Source organism: Balaenoptera acutorostrata, chromosome 7 (genome assembly GCF_949987535.1).
Source record: "Balaenoptera acutorostrata chromosome 7, mBalAcu1.1, whole genome shotgun sequence".
Taxonomy (NCBI): domain Eukaryota; kingdom Metazoa; phylum Chordata; class Mammalia; order Artiodactyla; family Balaenopteridae; genus Balaenoptera; species Balaenoptera acutorostrata.
Window position 1 is genome coordinate 58472071 of NC_080070.1, and position 20800 is coordinate 58492870.

Here is a 20800-nt window from a genome sequence, read left to right on the forward strand (position 1 = left end):
CCTTTTACATCACACTCACCTACAGAAGTGATGATGATGGTGAAATGAGTTTCATCTCGCCTTCCAGTTACATTGTTGTAAGCACAGCACACATAGTCAGTTGTCTTCTGGGCTATTTTCTCGGATGCAACTTCCAAGCGAGGCCCGTGCTTAATGACATATGTGACATTGTCTGTCCTCCGGATCCAGGAGTAGGTGTTGGGAGGGTAAGAATCAGCAGAGCAATCAAACAAGATGGCTTCTCCAATATCCACAGTGAACACTTCTCCTACTTTTAGCCCTTTATCAGAATTAACTTGAAGTCCATAAGGTCCATCTACATTAATTGAAAAAAGAAATAAAGGGGTGACATAAATAATCACAACACAGTTTTTGAGTTCGGGAGAGCTTAGCAGCATTTTATTTTCCATGAAAGTCCTCATGTTAAACATGGGCAAATAGGTCTTCATTTAGACTCCCAGTAAATGATAAGGACCTAAAAGTGTTTTATTCTAGTATCCATGGAAATGGAAATAATTTGAGATGTGATTGAACTTATCTGAAATAGTGTAAGCCCTAAAACTTAGGATATAATTTTATAGACACTGTTATCATGATTGTGGTGCTAAGCTTTTGAGTCATGTATAGATAAATCTGCAATCTTGTTAGACAAATTCCATCTTTCTGAAACTGCAGTTGTACTTAAAAGCATTTTAAAAATAGATTATGGCCACTATTTTCTCTTCGACAACCTTTCTTTGAGTATTATCTACTTTGCTTCTAAGTGCTGGGACAGTTCATGCAAATATTTATGTTACACAGTTTCACATGGAACACAAATTTGTGCAAAAAGATATAGGAGTAGTCTATATTTTCATGACACTTTAAGAGTTTAAAGAATTAAAAAAATTCCTCCCACAAGCTAAGCATAGATTCCATTTGGAAAAAATACATCTTCATGATCATCAACAAATATTCATTGATCATCAATAAACTACTTAATCATGGATATCCCCTGGTATTTTTCCTTACACTGCAGTACTCCTGTAGCAGCTTGCTATTTCTATGGCACCAGATCGCCTGCAGATACAGACACATTTCCCACTGATTTCTTCAGAGAACATATAAAAAGAGAGATTTAAAAAATATTCCCCAGCTAGATAGGTTTTTCTCATTCAGTATATATCCTGACTTATATTCTAAAAACTTTAAGGTTTAGGCATTATTGTGCTCATTTTTCAGCTGACCATAACCGATATTTGTTGGATAGTCACCATCTGAAGACACTTTAAGTACTTATGCAGACAACCACATTTAATCTTTAAAGCAACCGCATAAGGTAAATGTTACTATTCCCATTATAACGTGAAGGAAGAGATATTTAAAAAATTAATTTTCCCATGGTCACATAGCTGTTAAATAGCAGCTCTGGGACTATAAAATATATGTATTTAATTATTCATACTACCTCTCCAAAAAAACTGTTGAGTGGTATAACTTTTTATATCAAAATAGTTTCTGGTTTTCTAACTGTATTATTTGTTCTACAATAAATTACTGTCTAATTATATATTAATTCTGTACTCAGTTAATCAAGTAATCAATCAAAAAATACTTGTTTGAGAGATACTAAGTGTTACGTAATATATTTAATATGTGAGAGATAAAAAATGTGTAAGACACAGTTCCTACTCTCAAGGAATTTATAAACTGGATAAGGCTATGGATGGATTGCTCAGAAATAACCTAATCTCAAAGGTGCTGATTTAAAAAAAAGTAATGACTGTTCATCTCTCATTGTGTGGAATAATATAATGTAGTGATTAGACAGTAGGATAACGAGGTTAAATCCCGATTTTGTCAATGATTAGTGTTCTTCAAAAGTCATTTAGACTTCGGGGGGGGGTCTCACTTTCCTCACCTTTACTATAAAAAGATTGATTAGATGACTGGTTGCCAATCGTGCTACATTTGAAACACCATGATTCATGCCATGCTAAAGTTATTTTGGATACTGGCAAGCCAACCCCAAATTTGCAGATTCCCAGAATGGTTCTCCATTATGTCAGCATATTCTGACCAATCTACCATTGGGGAGACAAATTTCCCAAGATACAACAGAAACTGAAGGTGCAAAACAATAAATTATATTTAGCTAGAGGACGTACACTTTACACATATTTACTTCCTAAAGACACAGAGGCAACTGAAGGAAACCTGTAGATTTATACTAATACGTATACATGAGGTGATCCTGCTTTCAGAAAGCAAACATAGAAGTACCTTCAAATTCGAAGTAATCAGGAACTGGAGATGGAGCATTAAAGTGAAGAGAAATGAATGCCCCTTTCCTGTGACTGAACTAGAACCCTGTCGTACTGTTTTCTCATTTCAGGCTGTGATACGGTCTCAGGGGAAATCCTCTGTTTTAGAACTGTGTGTTGTAAAATAAAACACTCTTATTCTGAATTCCATTGAATAATATTGTGTAATGGGAATGAAAAGTTGTTTTCACTCACTCAACCAAAATCAATATTGAGATGCTACTGTGCGCATGATACTGTTCTAGGCATTGTGAGGAGACCTGAGGTATCTTATACATGGTGGTTCCTGTTGCTATTATCTCAGACCCAGTGCAGCAGCAGAGTTCCCTCAAGTTGTCAGCATTGATAGAACATTAGGGAAGCAAAGGCCACCGACTGGTGGGCACTGGCTATGGTTCCCATAGTAGGAAACCAATGGGAGGAATCAACAGAGGTTTGGAGCAGCAAAAGCCCCTAGTCCGTCACAAAGGTTAAAGTCTGAGAGCAGAGAGGCAGGCTTGAAAAGGAAGAGAAGTGTGGTCATTCAGTATTTTCTGTCTTCCCACTTGTTTTCAGGGTTTATAGAATGTGAGTACAAAAACAAATTGTTTGACAATTTAACACACATAAAAATGAGAAATACTGCTTTCAAAGTGTGCTGACATTACTAAAAACTTTTTGGGGAACTTCCCATTTGGAATTGCTTTAGGACCTTGCAACATAATGGAATATTCTCAAAAGTAGTAATTCTTCCATTTTGGAGAGTGGATTCCATTTGCAGAGAAAGCCCACAGTAATTTAGAGCCAAGGTTGGTGAATAAGGTTGATTATCTAATTTAATGATCACTCTAGTTTAAAACAAAACATGTCTTTAAAGAAAGGAATCTGATTGTCTTAGTTCCTCTTTCCTATACTCATGTTTATTTTGATTTTGCTACTTCCTCATTTATTGAGTTTCATGATTGGCATAATATTTTCTCTTCTGTCTGCTTAATTATATGCTATATGTGGCTCTTCGGAGTCAGCATCAAATACCTCAAACTCCCCCAACCACCACACAAGCACCTCTTCCAGTTCCTGGAAGCTAACACCTTGAAGAATTTAAGTTCTGTGCTTCTGATATGATTTCTTAAAATGTAGCATATTTTATCTGATTTTATAAGAAATACATGTTCACTGCAGAAAATCCTAAAATTCCAGAGAAGAATGAAGATGAAAACTCACTTGTTTTCATCTCAGAGAACAAATATCCATATTTCAGTGTATGATCTTTAAGTCTTTTTTCTCTACCTCTCTCTCTCTCTCTCACACACACACACACACATACACACACACACTCACACACACACACGGATTGATCTATCATCTATTTATCATCTATCTATCTATCATCTATCTATCTATCTATCACAGTTTACCTACAGCTTACAATCTATTTTCTTCTTCCTATACTATGATGTTATTTCCTTCTCATTAGCACGTCAGGCTGACCATCCTTTACTTTGAAGTGCAGCCTAGTATATTATTCATGGGAATGAGCAATCCAATTGAAGACGTTTGGAGTGATTCAACCAGTGTGGCCTCTGACATTGAAGATGAAAGCAGAAGGATAATTCTATTTTGACTGTGGTTCAGTTTCTTGCCCTTGGCAGAGAACTCCCAATAGAAGTGAACCCTTTGCCTCAGGAATGGCTGTTTACTGAGTGACTTGTAAAATACATATCATCTGTTCTCTTTAACAATTTATGGCTGGGCAGGAACAGTACCTAAATTTCCATCATGATGCTGCTTGCCACCCTGCTTGGGAGCAGATGGTAAGTATTTACTGTGAATGACCTTTTTTCTTTAATTTTTATCACTTAGAGCACTTCCCTGCAGCAGTGCCATATGTTGCACACAAAATGCATCAGTTACTGGGTTATTATTTACAACAGAGCTGGAAGGCATACACATTTCATGAACTGCAAGTAGCTACTAGCCTGAATTACTGGCTTGACATTGTATTCCACCAAGGCCAATACCAGGTTATGACATAATAACCTCATAAATATATGGTCACTCTTGATTTTGTTATATATTTTCTGCCAAAATAAAAAATAATTCCTGCTTTCATGAAGGAAATTGTCATAGAAACAGCGCCTTAAGAAAATAGAAGAGGTGATTCATGCTGAAATTCTAAATTATGATGTGGTCCTCTATGGGGGAATATTGGAATATAACATTTACATTACTGAGGAACTTTGCTAAAGGTCAGAAAAAACAAAAACAAAGCAAAACATAACAATGAAGGGCCAGAGCACTATAACTAAGAAGCTGTTATAATGGGAATTTAGCCTTCCTACAGCTTCATCAAGTAACACTGAAATCTGAAAGGGATATGAAGAAAGATAATATGGTCCATTTTAGCCAAATTCAAGAAACCGCTATTGAATTCTTAATCTGTGTCAAGTATTGCCTTAGGGATACAAAGATGAATAACACGGAGCTCCTATTTTGGCCTGAGGTGCTTATGAGTGTAAAAGACTCAAGGAAACATAATGCAGTGAGTTCCAGGGGAGAGACGTGCATGGGGTGCTGCAGGAGCACAGCAAACCTCTTAGTGACACTGAAGACGTGAGACCAGGTCGGGGGCAGGTGAGCCTTTCTGGAGAAGATGATATTGTGAAGGAAGAGGAGGGTATAACCAGGTGAAGAAAGAGAAGTGGGAACAACATCAACTAAGGCACATATTCTCAGTTTGCATGGGATAATAAAGATTGAAAGCATGCTGATGCCGTATCAACAGGGTAAATGACAGTTCTTCAGATTACATATTTTATTTAATTCTTGTAACCCCAAACCAAAACCAAAACCAAACAAAACAAAAACAAACAACAAAATGGCTAAAACTGTGACAGTAAAAAAAAAAAAAATGAATCTGAGTTGTGTTTCTGTATGTTACATGATAGGTAAAAACTGCTTAGCACAAACAAGACCATGATGTTTGATTTCTGAATCAAATCAAACCATAAGTGAATGAGTGAATAAATGAATGAATTAGTGAATAAGATCAATAAGATGAGATGTTGACCAAGTGAAGGTTCTTGCATTTGAATGCAAAAATAATCAAGAAAATAAATTATTAACACTCTATTCACAATTACCACATAGTAAGAGTAAAAAATCTTAAATCATCTAGATAATTCACCTTTACAATGTGGAAATGGAACCCACATTGTAAAATTTTCTAAGTGTTCTTCTTTCTACTACCTGTCATTAGTCTTACTCATGACAGGTGTTTCTCTGTGAGATTTCCATAGACTATGTCTAATAGAGTGCAAAGAAGAAAATTCAGTCTATAAATAGAAGATATGTCCTGTAAAATCTGAACTGATTCAGATGGGGATATTCTAATTCTTCCAAATAACACAGGAAAGGAAAGAGGATTTAGGAATTTAAAGCATAATATTTAACATTTACAGGTGTGATTATGGTTTTCCCCCCATTTTAATACTTTACACACTGTGTATCACCATATTCTGTGATAATTATAAGATTAGGGCATGAACTTTCACATGTTGAAAGAAAGATCTTATTTCCACTTTGCCAGATAAAACTAAACTATATAGCAAAGCAAAAGTGTATTTCAAGATGCAAATGATACTTTCATGTACCTGTAATTGCTTATGCAATTTCCCCCAGGAATTTTTCATTTAAATCTATGGCTAAAGTTTAAAGATAGGTAAATAGATGGTGAGATAAATAGATATAAGAATAATTCATGTAAAGAAAATATTTTCATGTAGAAAAATAAAATGTGTTAAATAATGGTAACGTCTGGGGAAGAAAGTTCTTTTCAAAGTATTCTTTCAGTTTTCTCTTTGCAGGTATCTTCTAAATTACCCAGGCTTTCCACAAATTCTTGCTGTCATGTTGCCAATTATTTCAGCATAGTTTGGGCTCCAAGGGAAAAAAAAATAAGACAAAAAAAGAGGAAAAGCAAAAGAGTGAACATTATTGAGTTTTTCCTATGTGCCACTCGCTGCCTTCTTTACACATAAAATCTCACTTAATCCTCCCCATTCCTCTAGATAGGTATTAGCCTTACACTGAGACAGTGTAGATAAGGAGATGAGGAAACTGACGCACAGGTTGACAGTGGCAGTCTGAATGGACAGCTTAGGCTCATAACACCGTGCTATCCACTACACTCTCCAAAGGACATGATATTTACTAGAGTCCATGGTTGAAACAAAATAAAATCAGGTTTTCTTCAGTGGACAAAGAATGCTCCAACACGATCTTACTTCTGCTCTTACCACATTGAATGATGGTTCCTCCAAATTAATATTCAGTAGATGATATCTGGCTGGTTTAATATCTTGTTTTGCATTTTCTATGTTTTCTAGGTGAATGTAAACCATTTAGACCAAATAATAAAGAACAATGAAAGGATGTGTCTATATAGCCCTAGACTTGATTCCATTTGTCTGCTCACATTTTCTTTCACTGTGTTCAAGTACCTTGAATGCTTAGGTCTGTGCTACCTGGAGTTGAATGGAAGTTTTAATTCATGTCAGAATAACCTTATTCAGTCAAGAATATGACTACATGTATAATAGATGGTGCCAAATCTAAATTTTTCACTCCAATTCAATGCTAGTCGTGCAGAGAGTCACAGTTTATACTCTGTAAATCTATTTCTCCGCCTTGTGCTTTAAGGCAGACGGAATATTTTCACAATATAACTAATGATTGTAATAAACCTTATATAATTTGCTTCTAGTGAGTGGTGTTTTGGTATTTTTTGGTGAAGAACTGTCATTTCCTTCTTCTTTGGCAATCTTTAATAGAATTTCCTCTGTTTCTGTCTCTCTGTTCATCTTTGAGACACTGAACTCTGCACTAGGTTGGACTAGCAGTTAGTCCTGAGTCCCCTACACCAGAGGTGAATTACACAATCAATGTAGGAAGTTTTTTCTGTTTCTGTGTGAACAATATTTTTCAGAAAAAAATGCTTTCAAATTGCTCTTAGACATGTTTAATCACTGTACGTAGTTCAAAATTGGTGACTTTTTTTTCTCTATATTATAGGTTAATAAAATATATCCTACCTCCCTTTTTCCCTTTCCTATAAACACTCTTTCTATAATTGCATGACATTTGTGATCTATTTTGAAAAATGTGCTCTCTTGACAAACATTTCTTGATTTAGTCTAGAATATGTGTGCATTTATTTATAAAACATTCTGTAGTCTTTTTTTTAGAAATTCACGTTCTTTTATTTATTTATTTATGACTGTGTTGAGTCTTCGTTTCTGTGCGAGGGCTTTCTCTAGTTGCGGCAAGTGGGGACCACTCTTCATCGCGGTGCGCGGGCCTCTCACCATCGCGGCCTCTCTTGTTGCGGAGCACAGGCTCCAGACGCGCAGGCTCAGTAATTGTGGCTCACGGGCCCAGTTGCTCCGTGGCATGTGGGATCTTCCCAGACCAGGGCTCGAACCCGTGTCCCCTGCACTGGCAGGCAGATTCTCAACCACTGCGCCACCAGGGAAGCCCTGTAGTCTTTTTAAAAATTTGAACCTTTGCTTTGAAAATAATTTTCCTCATTGTTTACCAAGTAATGCCTGGCATTCAAAGCTCCCCCTAATCTGACTCAAATATACAGGTATCCTCTGCTTTCCAAAACTTTGCTTTACGCCACTTGGCTTTTATGAAAGACCTACATTAGTACCTGTTTTAGCTGACTGAAAGAAATCTGAAGAGGATTTTTGCTTTCATAAAAAAAGATGAAAAGCAAAAAGTAGCGTTCAGTGTTTGCTTTGCAGGAGCCGTTTTACAGGCAGTGGGCACCCCAGCAGCGAAAGTGGCGCCACCAAGCCCCTTCCCAGGGAACTACACTCAGCATCTCCGCATGAAGGCTCCATAGCTTTGAACTGCGTCTGTGAGCACCTGTGCTTTATTTTGTGCATCCGTTAGCAAGACATGTCGTAAGGCAATTGCTTATTCACTTTATACCATTTCGGTTTACACAAGGTTTCACAGGAACGCTCTACTTTCTGATGGAAGGGAGTGGGGAACCTCTATCTATTTCTCATTGTATCCTACACTCTAGCCAAACTGGACCATTTGCCAAATACTTTGACCTCTGCTTAGTGTCTGTGTCTGCTGTCCCTATTGCCTGAAATGTTTTTTACAGACATTTCCCCTTGCCCCATTCATACCCATTGTTCAAGGTCCATCTCAAATGTTACTTTCTATAATAAGCCTTCTCTCCAGCTAGAAGTAATGTTTTCGTCTCTGAATTCCCATAGACTCATAATATTATAGTAATAATAATGGCCAACAGTTATATAGTATTTACTATGGGCCAATCACTGTTCTAAGCAATTTACATATCGTAACAGATTTAATCCAAACAATAACTCTGTGAAGTAGGTACTATCATTATCACCATTACATGGTTGAAGAAACTGAGGCACAAGAGAGGTAAGGCAGTAGAAGCAGAATTTCTGGCTCCAGAGTTCTGTGCCTAGCCACTATACTCCTTTGTATACATTCCTATAGTATCTAAGACATTCTCATACATTTCATTGTCACATTTTCTCACTTCTGCTAAAATATAGGATAGCTTCCAGTTTTAAGATTCAATGGTTCCATTTTTATCTTAATTTTGCTTAATTAAACAATTATTGTACAACTCTATCACATCACTGTACTCCACTTCCCAGAAGTTGCTTTTCTTGACACATTTCTGCGGCTTGGTTTTATTGTTAAGCTTTATCTAGTTGAAAAAGCCTACATATGCTGGTGCTTTTTTCCAAAGAGTTAATAACACACTTCCTCAAGAAGACTATCAATTTTCTATTGAAGAAAATAGAATACAGATGTATCAATAATACAAACAGTTTCCATTTACTGAATGCTTGCTTGGTGTCATCTACTGGCTATTCTTCAGAGAGGATTGATTTCATTTAATGTGGTGAGGTAGTTTTAAGCATCTCCATTTTACAGATGAGGCTCAGAAAGGTCAAGGGATTTCTTAAAGTCACATAGGTAGTGACAGAACCCATTTCCCACTTAGGTCTGTCTACCTCCTAAGCACCTAAACACTAGGCTTTAGGGCCTTTCTGAGCATTATGCAGATATATTTGATGAGTGAGTAGATACATTTACAAGGCTTAATTTTACCCTTGTGATTCAACCAGCTGAAACCTCCACCCTCATGCCACCGAGTGAGAAGTTTTCCTTTGCCATGCCTTATTTATTTTGTTATACTGCTGTTGTGGCCATGCACTAAGCTATAATGGTAACTGATCAGATGACTTCCCAATGTGATAAGCCATTGGTTCAACTAGGGGAGATTTTGCACACACCAGTCCCTCTCCCCCACACTCAGGGGACATATGGCAACGTCCAGAGACATTTTTAGTTGTCACAACTTGAGGGGAGGGTGCTACTGGTATGTAGTGGGTAGGGGCCATGGATGCTATTAAACATCCTATAATGCATAGGACAACTCCCCACAACAAAGAGTTGTCCAGCCGAAATGTCATTAGTGTGGAGGTTGAGAAACCTTGTGAGAAGCTGAAATTAGAATGCAATGTTAAACATATTGGAGGCGGTGCTATGGAGCAGAGGGGATGGGGAAAAATAATACAATCAAGAGAGAGAAATCTTGCTTGGGTTGGTGATGATAATATGACATGAACTGAGAAGTTTGGTGAACTTAACTTGTACATGAGATTAAACAAAAATAACGATAGCAACTACATCAACAGAAAAGAGAACCAGAGAGAACTGAAATCCAAAATAATTACGGATTCCCTGGGAAGCTGAATAGCTTACTGCAGAATAATTATGTTTTCTCTGTGATCCTCTCTGCACCCTGCCTGTAAAAGTGGAGCTGAGAAAACGGGCAGAGAGAAGAGCCACGCCTTGGGCTGCATTCCCCATGCATAACCCGGGAGCACTCTTTCTCCCTGCAGTCAGCTCCAGAGCACATCCCTCTCCCATTGTATGATGAACAGCTCTTCCTCCACGGGGGTGAATAAATCAGTGCCTTCTGCACGGTTCTGGGTTTGAAACTGAGGTTCCTACTTTCCACTAGAATTAAGGTCACACATGCACTGAGTCAGAGAATGTGTCCTAGAAGGCCCCTGGCCAGTATCTCAACTTGATCTTCAAGAAACAGGGTTGTGCAAGTAACTATATTTCATGACAAGACAGTGCCTAGGAAGTATAATTGCACCTAGTACTACATTACAATCATGGTGAAAACCGAATGACATCTGGTGTCAACATCTGGTGATGTTCCCTGTGACTCCTCTCGTGAAAACCTCCCAGAAGAAAACTCATGTGTATGTATATATTTTTAAAAACTTACAATATATGGTAGGCATAATGATGTCACTTTCCATCTCACTGATAGGGTTCTTCACCAGGCAACTGTAATTCCCAATGTCTTCTTTAGTCACTGGAACAATATGAAGGCTGTTGTTTTGGAGAGAAAAGGAGTTGGTGGAGCTGGTGTGGACAGGCCTCCCATTTTTTAGCCACTGGTAGACCAGCCGGGTGCCCCCTTCCACGAGGCATGTCAGGGTCATGTTCCCCACATACTCCACAGCCCCAGAGGAAGGCTGAGTCTGCACCACTGGTTTCGTGACAGGATCTGCAACATCAGAACAGACAGAAATGATTTTTGCCACCACAGAATTATAATAAAAGTCTATGAGGTCTTTCAAATATTAAATCCTAGGAAAATGATTCCAACGTTTTGCACTTTATAAATGTAGACAGTTCAGGAAGTAATTAAAGAAGAAAATAAAAAAGTCATGGCAAACACAAAATGATAAAATATAAAAATATCATTTATAGCAGAAATAACTGAGTCTAGAAGTTACTCTTCAAGGATTTTCTAATGGAAACCTTTACTTTATAGATAATGCAGTTAGTGGTAGAGAATGTCGGCTTCCTTATTTCCTGTTCATTGTGCTATCCCCCGACACCATAAGGGTGTACTCTCACAAGCAAAGTTTACGTAGTTATTCCCTTCTCTTGATTTGTCCTAATATCCCAAGAGCAGCTGGTTGGGATACATGTGGTGAGCCCAAATTCCTATCCACCATCTGCAAAATACAAAGCTCAGATACATTACACTTTGGGGGGATTGAGAGAAAGTTTTAAAGAATCACATTTGCACCATTTACTTTTCCTTCTATGTAAGTGAACTAATTATATGTTTTAATTATTGTGCATTTATATTGCAGCATTATGTTAGTCACTGTACCATGTTAGTCACTTTAACAAACCAAAGCCTATAATAATCTCCTTCTATGCATGATTACAGGACACACAGAGAAGGAGATGATATATAAGTAACAGACAATTGGCCCCAATGTTTAGCTTTCAATTTCCTATCAAACTTTTAATTGGGGTTGAGATAAACCCATGCACATATGGTCACCTTATCTTTGATAAAGGAGGTAAGAATATACAATGGAGAAAAGACAGCCTCTTCAATAATTGGTGCTGGGAAAACTGGACAGCTACATGTAAAAGAATGAAATTAGAACACTCCCTAACACCATACACAAAAGTAAACTCAAAATGGATTAAAGACCTAAATGTAAGGCCAGACACTATAAAACTCTTAGAGGAAAACATAGGCAGAACACTCCATGACATAAATCACAGCAAGATCCTTTTTGACCCACTTCCTAGAGAAAGGGAAATAAAAACAAAAATAAACAAATGGGACCTAATGAAACTTCAAAGCTTTTGCATAGCAAAAGAAACCATAAACAAGACAAAAAGACAACCCTCAGAATGGGAGAAAATATTTGCAAACGAAGCAACTGACAAAGGATTAATCTCCAAAATATACAAGCAGGTCATGCAGCTCAATATCAAAAAAACAAACAACCCAATCCAAAAAAGGGCAGAACACCTAAATAGACATTTCTCCAAAGAAGATATACAGATTGCCAACAAACACATGAAAGGATGCTCAACATCACTAATCATTAGAGAAATGCAAATCAAAACTACAATGAGGTATCACCTCACGCGGGTCAGAATGGCCATCATCAAGAAATCTAGAAACAATAAATGCTGGAGAGGGTGTGGAGAAAAGGGAACCCTCTTGCACTGTTGGTGGGAATGTAAATTGATACAGCCACTATGGAGAATAGTATGGAGGTTCCTCAAAAAACTAAAAATAGAACTACCATACGACCCAGCAATCCCACTACTGGGCATATACCCTGAGAAAACCATAATTCAAGAAGAGTCAGGTACCACAATGTTCATTGCAGCTCTATTTACAACAGCCAGGACATGGAAGCAACCCAAATGTCCATTGACAGATGAATGGATAAAGAAGGTGTGGCACATATATACAACGGAATATTACTCAGCCATAAAAAGAAACGAAACTGAGTTATTTGTAGCTAGGTGGATGGACCTAGAGACTGTCATACAGAGTGAAGTAAGTCAGAAAGAGAAAAACAAATACCGTATGCTAACACATATATATGGAATCTTAAAAAAAAAAAAAAAGGTTCTGAAGAACCTAGGGGCAGGACAGGAATAAAGACGTAGACATAGAGAATGGACTTGAGGACATGGGGTGGGGGAAGGGTAAGCTGGGACGAAGTGAGAGAGTGGCATGGACATATATACACTACCAAATGTAAAGCAGATAGCTAGTGGAAGCAGCTGCATAGCACAGGGAGATCAGCTCGGTGCTTTTTGTCCACCTAGAGGGGTGGGATAGGGAGGGTGGGAGGGAGACACAAGAGGGAGGAGATATGGGGATGTATGTATATGTATAGCTGATTCACTTTGTTATAAAGCAGAAACTAACACACCATTGTAAAGCAATTATACTCCAAAAAAGATGTTAAAAAAAAAAACAAACAACTTTTAATTGGGGTTGATGCATCTTCTCAGGTAAATTTGTCTTGACTCATGTTCACATGTTTTTTACACCAGAAAATGCGCATTAGAGCACAAACAGATCCAATCCTTCCGCCCAGAGAAGACAGGAAAAAATGAAAGATAAGGAGAAAAGAGGTTGAAAGGCAACTTGCAGGGGTGCTGAGGAGTTCTGAAGGCTCCAGCCTTTCTCAAGATGGGTGCAGTCAAGTGGTCGGCTCAATTTAACCCTTTATATTCCCTGGCAAGAACAAAGGGTTTGGAATAGCTTTTGTTTACATTACTATGATTTAAAAAGAAAAATGAATTGGTACATTCATTATGTAGAAAAAGCTTATGTTTCAAGTGTGCCCATGCATGGAAATACATGTGGTATGGAATAAGTCAAATAGGTGATGTCGAAGGTCTCAAATGGGAGAGCCAATCATTAGAATAGACGTTGGTACTGTGATCATACACTTGCATTTAACAGTGTAATTCAGATATGGAAGCTTCCTAAGAAGATTTTTTACACAGGCCCTAAACCCCTATCAAGACCTTTTCGTTGCAGGGGGAAGGCACAATATAGGAGTAGGTTAATAAGAAGTACAAACTACTATGTATAAAATAAATAAGCTACAAAGATATATTGTACAGCACAGGGAACAGATCCAATATTTTATAATAACTGTAAATGGAGTATAATCTATAAAATTTTTGAATCACTGTATTGTATACCTGTAACTAATATAATATTGTAAATCAACTATACCTCAATAAATAAAAAAATTTTTAGAAAGAACTTTTGGCTGCATGTCCATAAACAGATCCAACTGTACTACATATTAACAAGTAATGGATGTTCTACTAAAAGTTTGGAGGGAGAGACGAGATACTACCCAGGAGAATTTCATGAAAATATGAAAATGTCCTCCTTTTCTCTCCCCAAAGTTGTTCTCTAGGCATCTGCCCCCACATCCTGTGTCTTTGTTCCCCTGCAAGCTCTCCAGTTTCCACTCATTTACTGTGCACATATTTACTGAGTGCCTACAAATGGCCTGCATTGGGGTTTAGGCAGTGAGGACAAAGCAGCAAACAATACAAAGCCTGCTTCCATGGCCCTTGTATTCTAGGCAAGGAAGAGAAACAATAAAAAAAATAAAAATATACAATACGTCCAGTGTTATGAAAAGAATAAAGCAGAACTCAAGATAAAGAGTAACTCTCTCTCTCTCTGTATACTTTACATAAGGTGGTCAGGAAAGCCTTTACAGATAAAGTGACACTCTGGCTGAGACCGAAAGGAAATAGGGGATAGTGCCATTACCTAGGAGAAGAGTAATCTAGGTAGAGTGAACAGTCAAGTACAAAGGCCCTGAGGTGTGACTGTGTTTGGCCTGTTCTAGGAAGAGCGAGGAGGCCAGTGTGGTCAGAACAGAGTGAGTGAGGGGAAGAGAGGTGGGAAGGGGTCAGAGAGGTACTGGGTACCTCTCTGTTGGGGGGTTCACACTGGGCCTTGTGGGACATTGCTAGCACTTTGGCTTTGATTGTGAGTGAGACAGGAAGCTATGGGAGGATTTTGAGCTGCAGGAGGCAGGGGCAGAAGCGGGGAGAGTGGACAGCAGGCTGTTAGGACAGTTCAGGCCAGAGCTGATGGTGGGGTTGAGCGGGGCGGTAGTGGGCGTGGTGAGAAGTGACTCACTTCTGTCCATATCTTGAAGGTAAAGATGACAGGGTTAACTTGTGGACTGGATGTGGGGTGTGACAGAAAGAGGGAGTCAAGGGTGATGGCAAGGTTTTGTCCTAAGCAACTGATGGAATGAAGTTGCTATTTGCTAATTTTGCTAATATTGTTAAATAGACAGGTTTAGGGGGGAAAAATTAAAAGTTGGGCTTTGGGTGTAGTATATTTAAGGTATGCTGCTTACATACCTCAGTATGGAAAATAAATGTCTGAAAGTTAGCTGAACCCCACTCTCCCTCAGAGGACATACCCAGCAAATTCTATTGTTCCTTAAGTATGGTCACTGAGCAAGTTTCATCCTTCCCAGTGTACCAAAATAAGAAAAAAATTCTTTATGTGACAAAAATGGGGCACTTCCCAGGGTACATTGTTAATGAGAAATAAAATTTTCTCTGCCTCATTATATCAGCAACTTTATACTTGATAGTTTCCAGGCAAACAAATAATACGTTCTACTTACTGCTTGATTACCTTTAGCTGGGCACTGCGCATATACTTTATATGCATGTCTTATTTAATCCTCAGAAAGCCTCATGAGGTGGATAATGTCATTCGTGCCATGAGACACTGAGGCTTTGAGGGTTAATTTGCCCAAAGTTGCAGAGCCAGGACCTAAAGCCCAGGTAGTCTAATCTCCTGAGGCATTGCTAACTGCTGTGCTACTCAGCTGCCCATGTCACTTATAGCGGACTTACCATCAACGGTAACTTGAATCTTCTGACTAGCTGACACAGTTCCATTTCCCTGAATGTTGACCTTCACGATGTAATTGCCTTCATCAGTGAACTGCAATGGGTTGATGAGCAGGGAGGCATTGGGTGGCATCATGGTGAATTTGTGTTGGTATTCCAAGTCGGGAACCACAGACTTGTTCACAGAGCCCAGTAAGTATTTGGGCATCGTGTGGGGTCTCTCAAACAGCCATATGATCTGGATGTCTGATGCCGGAGTGTGGAATCCATAGTGTACGGGGAGGTAGAGAGCCTGACCCCTGATGCCATGGACTGTGTGTGATGGCACCGCCACCTTCAGCCCGGAACAAGCGCCTGCTATGAAGGAAAGGAAAGTTGTAAAGACCCTGAACCACATTTCACAATCTAGAGGGGGAATACAGAGAGAACCTGATCGGGTGATAATCCTTTTCAAAGAAGAGAGGCTTCTAGGTACTGACTCTTCTAGTACCGGTTACCTGTAGAGGTAAATATTTGTCTCTGAAACCTGCATTTTAAAAACTCCCCACAAAGACTGTTGATTGCGTGACCTCTTTAAAGGCAAGATGAAAAGGAAAAGCAGAAGTTATTATCTCTAACTGTTAAAGAATAATGGGAAAAGGAGAACTGGGAAAGATTATTAGTTCTAAAGTCCAATGAAACCTTTTAAAACATTTGAAATTGTGACTGATTAATGTCTGAGTCATATCATATCCTAATCAATCTATGTGGTTGAGGGGCTACTTCCTCTTGAGAATCTTCCTCCACAGTCTTCTGAAATGGCTTAACAGTCCATAATTGGAAGTTTTTCCTTTTAGCCAAAGCCTTGCCAGATGCAAACATCCTAAGGAGAATGGCATTAAACTATTACCGGTTGTGATTGGTTACTCCTGCTCGGAAGCAGGGATCTGGCTGGTGTGTTTGAGCATCAGCAAGAGGCGGGAGCAGGTGAAGCAGAGCAGAGCAGGAGTGTGGTGAGACAGGAGGCCAGCGAGGGGGCTGGGCCGGATCAGGAACTGCCTTAGGGTCATGGCAAACACTCTGGCAATTTTACTTTGAGTGAGATGGGAACACAGCTGGATTTTTGTGAGCAAGAGGGATAGAGGTCTTTCTTCTTATTTTTTTAGGTGTACTCTAGCTACCCTGAGAACTGACTGAAATAGGGGAAAGATCAGGAGCAGGGAGACCACTTAGGAGATGACTGCAATAAAGTAGGCAAGAGATGACTGTGCTGTAGATAAGGGTGGTAGTAAAAGATATTGTGAGAAAAGCCCGGTGGTGCTAACAGGATTTGATGACACATTGTGGGTGGGATACAAGAAACAAAGATGAGTCAAGAATGATTCTAAGGTTGTTGACCTGATCAACTGGAAGAATGGAGTCGTCATTTATTAATGGGCAACTAATCAATTAATCATGGGGAATACTGTGGGAGACATTTTTGTGGAAAGATTGGGAGTCAGCTTTGGACATGTTCATTTTAGATGCCCATTAGAAATCTAAGAGGCAAGGTTTCTTCGTAGTTTCTGGCACCTGGAGACTTCCCCTTCTTTACCTTGAGCTATACATTGTTTCATTTTATCTAGCATATATATATATATATATATATATATTTACAATTGAGAAGACAGTCCTCCTTAGCTCAGGTTACCATGTAGCTACCATTTTCTACCATTTTGATTAGAATACTAATCAAAAGCTCTTTGCTTCAAAATCCTCATTTTAAAGGGGGAGCAATACCTACATTGTATGAACAGTGGAGGAGAAAATGAGAGGAATTTAAATGTGAAGTCTTTTGAACAGTGATGGAAAAAAGAAAGAACGGAAAGGAAATTGGAGACAGTTGGCATAGACAACACTTCTGGGGAGTTTTGCTGAGAAAAGGAGCAGAAAAAGAATTTTTTTTTAATTTCTTTTTTTTTCTTTGGATAGATGCTGAACAGCATGTTTGGAGCTATTGGAATGATCACTATAAAGAGAAGTCTTGATGAAGCAGAAAACAGATGGGTGAGGGTGGAAAAGAATCCTAGGTGAGGAGGGATGAAAATTTGGGCACAAATAGAGATAACTTACAATTTCAATTTTGTCATATACAAAATGTTTATCTTCTTTGATTGCTTCTTCCTTTTCATCTCTACTAGGAAGGGGATCTTTAAGATTTATCTGAATCCTGTTGTGAAAGGTCATCAATATTAGGAAGGGAATGGTAGAAAGGTCTGTTTGTACAACGATTTATTTGGAGAAACTGAAATATGTAGGTCTGCTCCTATGAGGAATCAAATTCCACCAACAGTAAATTCCTCTCTTTCTTTCCCAGGGTGGAGGTTAGAGCAAAGATTTCCATGGTTTTCATTTTTGGGTAGCTGTTGGTAAACAGTGAGACCCCGGGGCCAGCAGGGAAGTCAGAGCAAAGAACTGAAGAGGAGAAAGGACAAAGAGGAAGATCAGAGGAGGTTAAGGGGAGAAGGGGTGCCTAGATGCTCAACTGAAACTGACCATAAGGACTAAAAAGTAGGTGATTCTATGGGAAAAATAAATATGTGTCTTACAGTCTTCTTGGGCTCTGTGTGTATTTGTGATTGACTTGTAATTTTTTTTTTCTGATAATGGGCTGTACCTGTACATTCATTGTAAGTGATTTGGTCCATAACAAAGGAGTTACAAAGGTATGAGGATTTGCTTCTGTTTTCTTTTCTGGCAAGTGGAAGAATGTTAAATTTGTAGTTCTTCTTAATTTGAATCAGTAGAAAAAGAAGGAGCTTGTTGCTGGGAATTATAAAGAGGAGATAAAGTGTATTGCAGAAAAGGAAAGGAAATCATAAGAGAGCTAAAGGGAGATGAGAGAGTAAATCTAGGACTTAAAACTAGTAATGTCTGAGATATGTGAAGCAGAGACTGAGAGAAGGGAGTGAAGCTCTTGAAGTCATAGATATAGAAAGACATTGGGGATTGGATGGCATACCTGTACAGGAGAAGATTCCTCTTAGTACATGTGTTATCTGCATGAAACAACATGCATTTTCATGCCTTTCATTGTAATTGGTGATAGGAAGTGCCTAACAAGTTCCTGGTAAGCAGAACTAGTTTTTTTAGCACCCATTATTACTAACTTAAGATATGTAAAATGCACTTTTCACTGTATTTATTGTGTTGCTGTTTCCTTTTTTACTTCAGTGAATACAAAAATATTCCTGAGGGTTTCACGGTTCATTCTTTTTTTTTTTTTTTTTTTTTAAAGATTTATTTATTGATTAGCTGATTGATTGCTATGTTGGGTCTTCGTTTCTGTGCTAGGGCTTTCTCCAGTTGAGGCAAGCGGGGGCCACTCTTCATCACGGTGCGCGGGCCTCTCACTATCGCGGCCTCTCTTGTTGCGGAGCACAGGCTCCAGACGCGCAGGCTCAGTAATTGTGGCTCACGGGCCTAGTTGCTCCTTGGCATGTGGGATCTTCCCAGACCAGGGCTCGAACCCGTGTCCCCTGCATTAGCAGGCAGATTCTCAACCACTGCGCCACCAAGGAAGCCCCACGGTTCATTCTTGATCTTGGATTCCCTTGTCCATACAGTCTTAAATTAATCACTTGCAAATTGCCTGGAAATAGGGATTTCAGGAACCTATTTTTTAAACTTGCAGAGAGATTTCTGAATTTCCTACTTTGATAAAGTTAAAAGCACACTGAAATACGAGGTCTTAGTAAAGAACACATACTTGGGATAAAATGGTGATTAGTTAACTGACCTTAGATAAGTCATTTTAATTCTCTGGATGGCAGTTTTCTTACGTGTGAAAAAAGGGTAATATTAGATGAGGTCCAAGGCCTCTCTCTACTCTTTATGTTTATGTTCTTGACATCCTAAGGTGCTTTTCTCAGGGTAGCAGCTACCCTACAGTTTAAAGGGGAAGGACTCATATTTTAGTGAGAGAAGGCCCAAAGAATTTTGAAGTATTGAATCTCAGATTTAAGTCCACTTATTAAGTTGGATATCTTTTAATAAAGTGGCAGTTCTGTGTTTTTTGCCAAGGTATCAAGGGGGATGGTGGGAAACTACATCACTGCCTTGAGAATGCACTGGAAAAAACAGCATGGCTCCTGATATAAAACTCGGTAGTTGCCTCTGACAGTAAGCAATTTGGTCATTGACTTATTGGTTCACTTAATACATTTCACAGCTCAACCTAGGAACCACTGCTAGACTGAGCTGTAGATAGAGATGGCCTGAGTGCAATTCTGACCAATCTGTTCTCGGAGTTTGGGGAAATCATTGCAGAAGTCCTTGTTTACTTTTTACTTTTTTTTTTTTCTGAAAAGGGGAAGAACGCCTTTTCTCTACTTTTTGTGTGGTTGAGTTGAAAAAGATTAACTGAGATTGTAATATTTTGAAAATGATTGGGAGGCACTTTCTTACCATGGAGTGCAAGCATGACTGGAATAGAAATGTAGGTGACTTTTGGATCTTGACTCAGAAAGCTGAATCTTAAGTAAGAAAGCTTGATTGGAGAGTCTATGACTTAAGTTATGGGAATAAATTCTACTTAATAAAATATTAAATACAATATAAATATTGCAGCCCAGGGAAAAATGAAACTACTTTAGCAGAAAATAACATTTTATATGGCACTTACAATAATCATTAAGGGGAGTGAACTAGTTCTTTAGTCTATTTTAGAAACTGCATCATGTAATAATACCTTAAATAATATATTACCATCAATAGTATCTCTGAATATATTCAATGCTTATCATACCAAATGATATGAAATCATGTTATTTAATTTTTTTTCAAATATGTGTGCTTTTTCAAATATATGTATGACAGTAAGAAGACAGCACAGCTGTTACAATAGCTGTTTGCTTAGATTGCCTACACCATTTTTATCAGATAAATTATAGGTAGCAAGTTATAAGAGTATCAGTGAGGAATGAAATTTTCTTTATACAGTTTCTAATCTCAGCCACTAAAATCTTTTCACTTTGCAGGAAAGACATGAATCTATTGATATGATGCAATCCTTACTTTTAGTAAACTTTGCAGAATAAACAGATAATAGGATGCTTCTGCTACATTTTAGGATCACATACTCTTTTGCCATTGCTGTATTTCCCCTGACAGGTGTGGAATCCATGCTGGCAAAACAGTAGTTTTCGGACTTAAAAAAATTAGCTTCA

At 38.4% G+C, this 20800-nt stretch overlaps 1 protein-coding gene across 10 annotated transcripts in view; it reads right to left on the reverse strand.

The window, feature by feature from the left end:
• HEPACAM2 (HEPACAM family member 2) overlaps window positions 1-20800 on the reverse strand; it is a 54004-nt gene that overhangs the window by 18159 nt on the left and 15045 nt on the right. For 7 of the 10 annotated variants that reach the window (XM_007195764.2, XM_007195762.2, XM_057550561.1 and 4 more), the window contains exons 2-4: window positions 15618-15971; window positions 10648-10932; window positions 20-316 (exon numbers count right to left, since the gene is read on the reverse strand). In XM_007195764.2, the coding sequence (XP_007195826.1) occupies window positions 20-316; window positions 10648-10932; window positions 15618-15971 (936 nt within the window). Of the gene's footprint in view, window positions 1-19; window positions 317-10647; window positions 10933-15617; window positions 16012-20800 lie in introns of those variants that run through there. The other 3 variants (XM_007195763.2, XM_057550562.1, XM_007195768.2) reach the window with 2 other exon arrangements.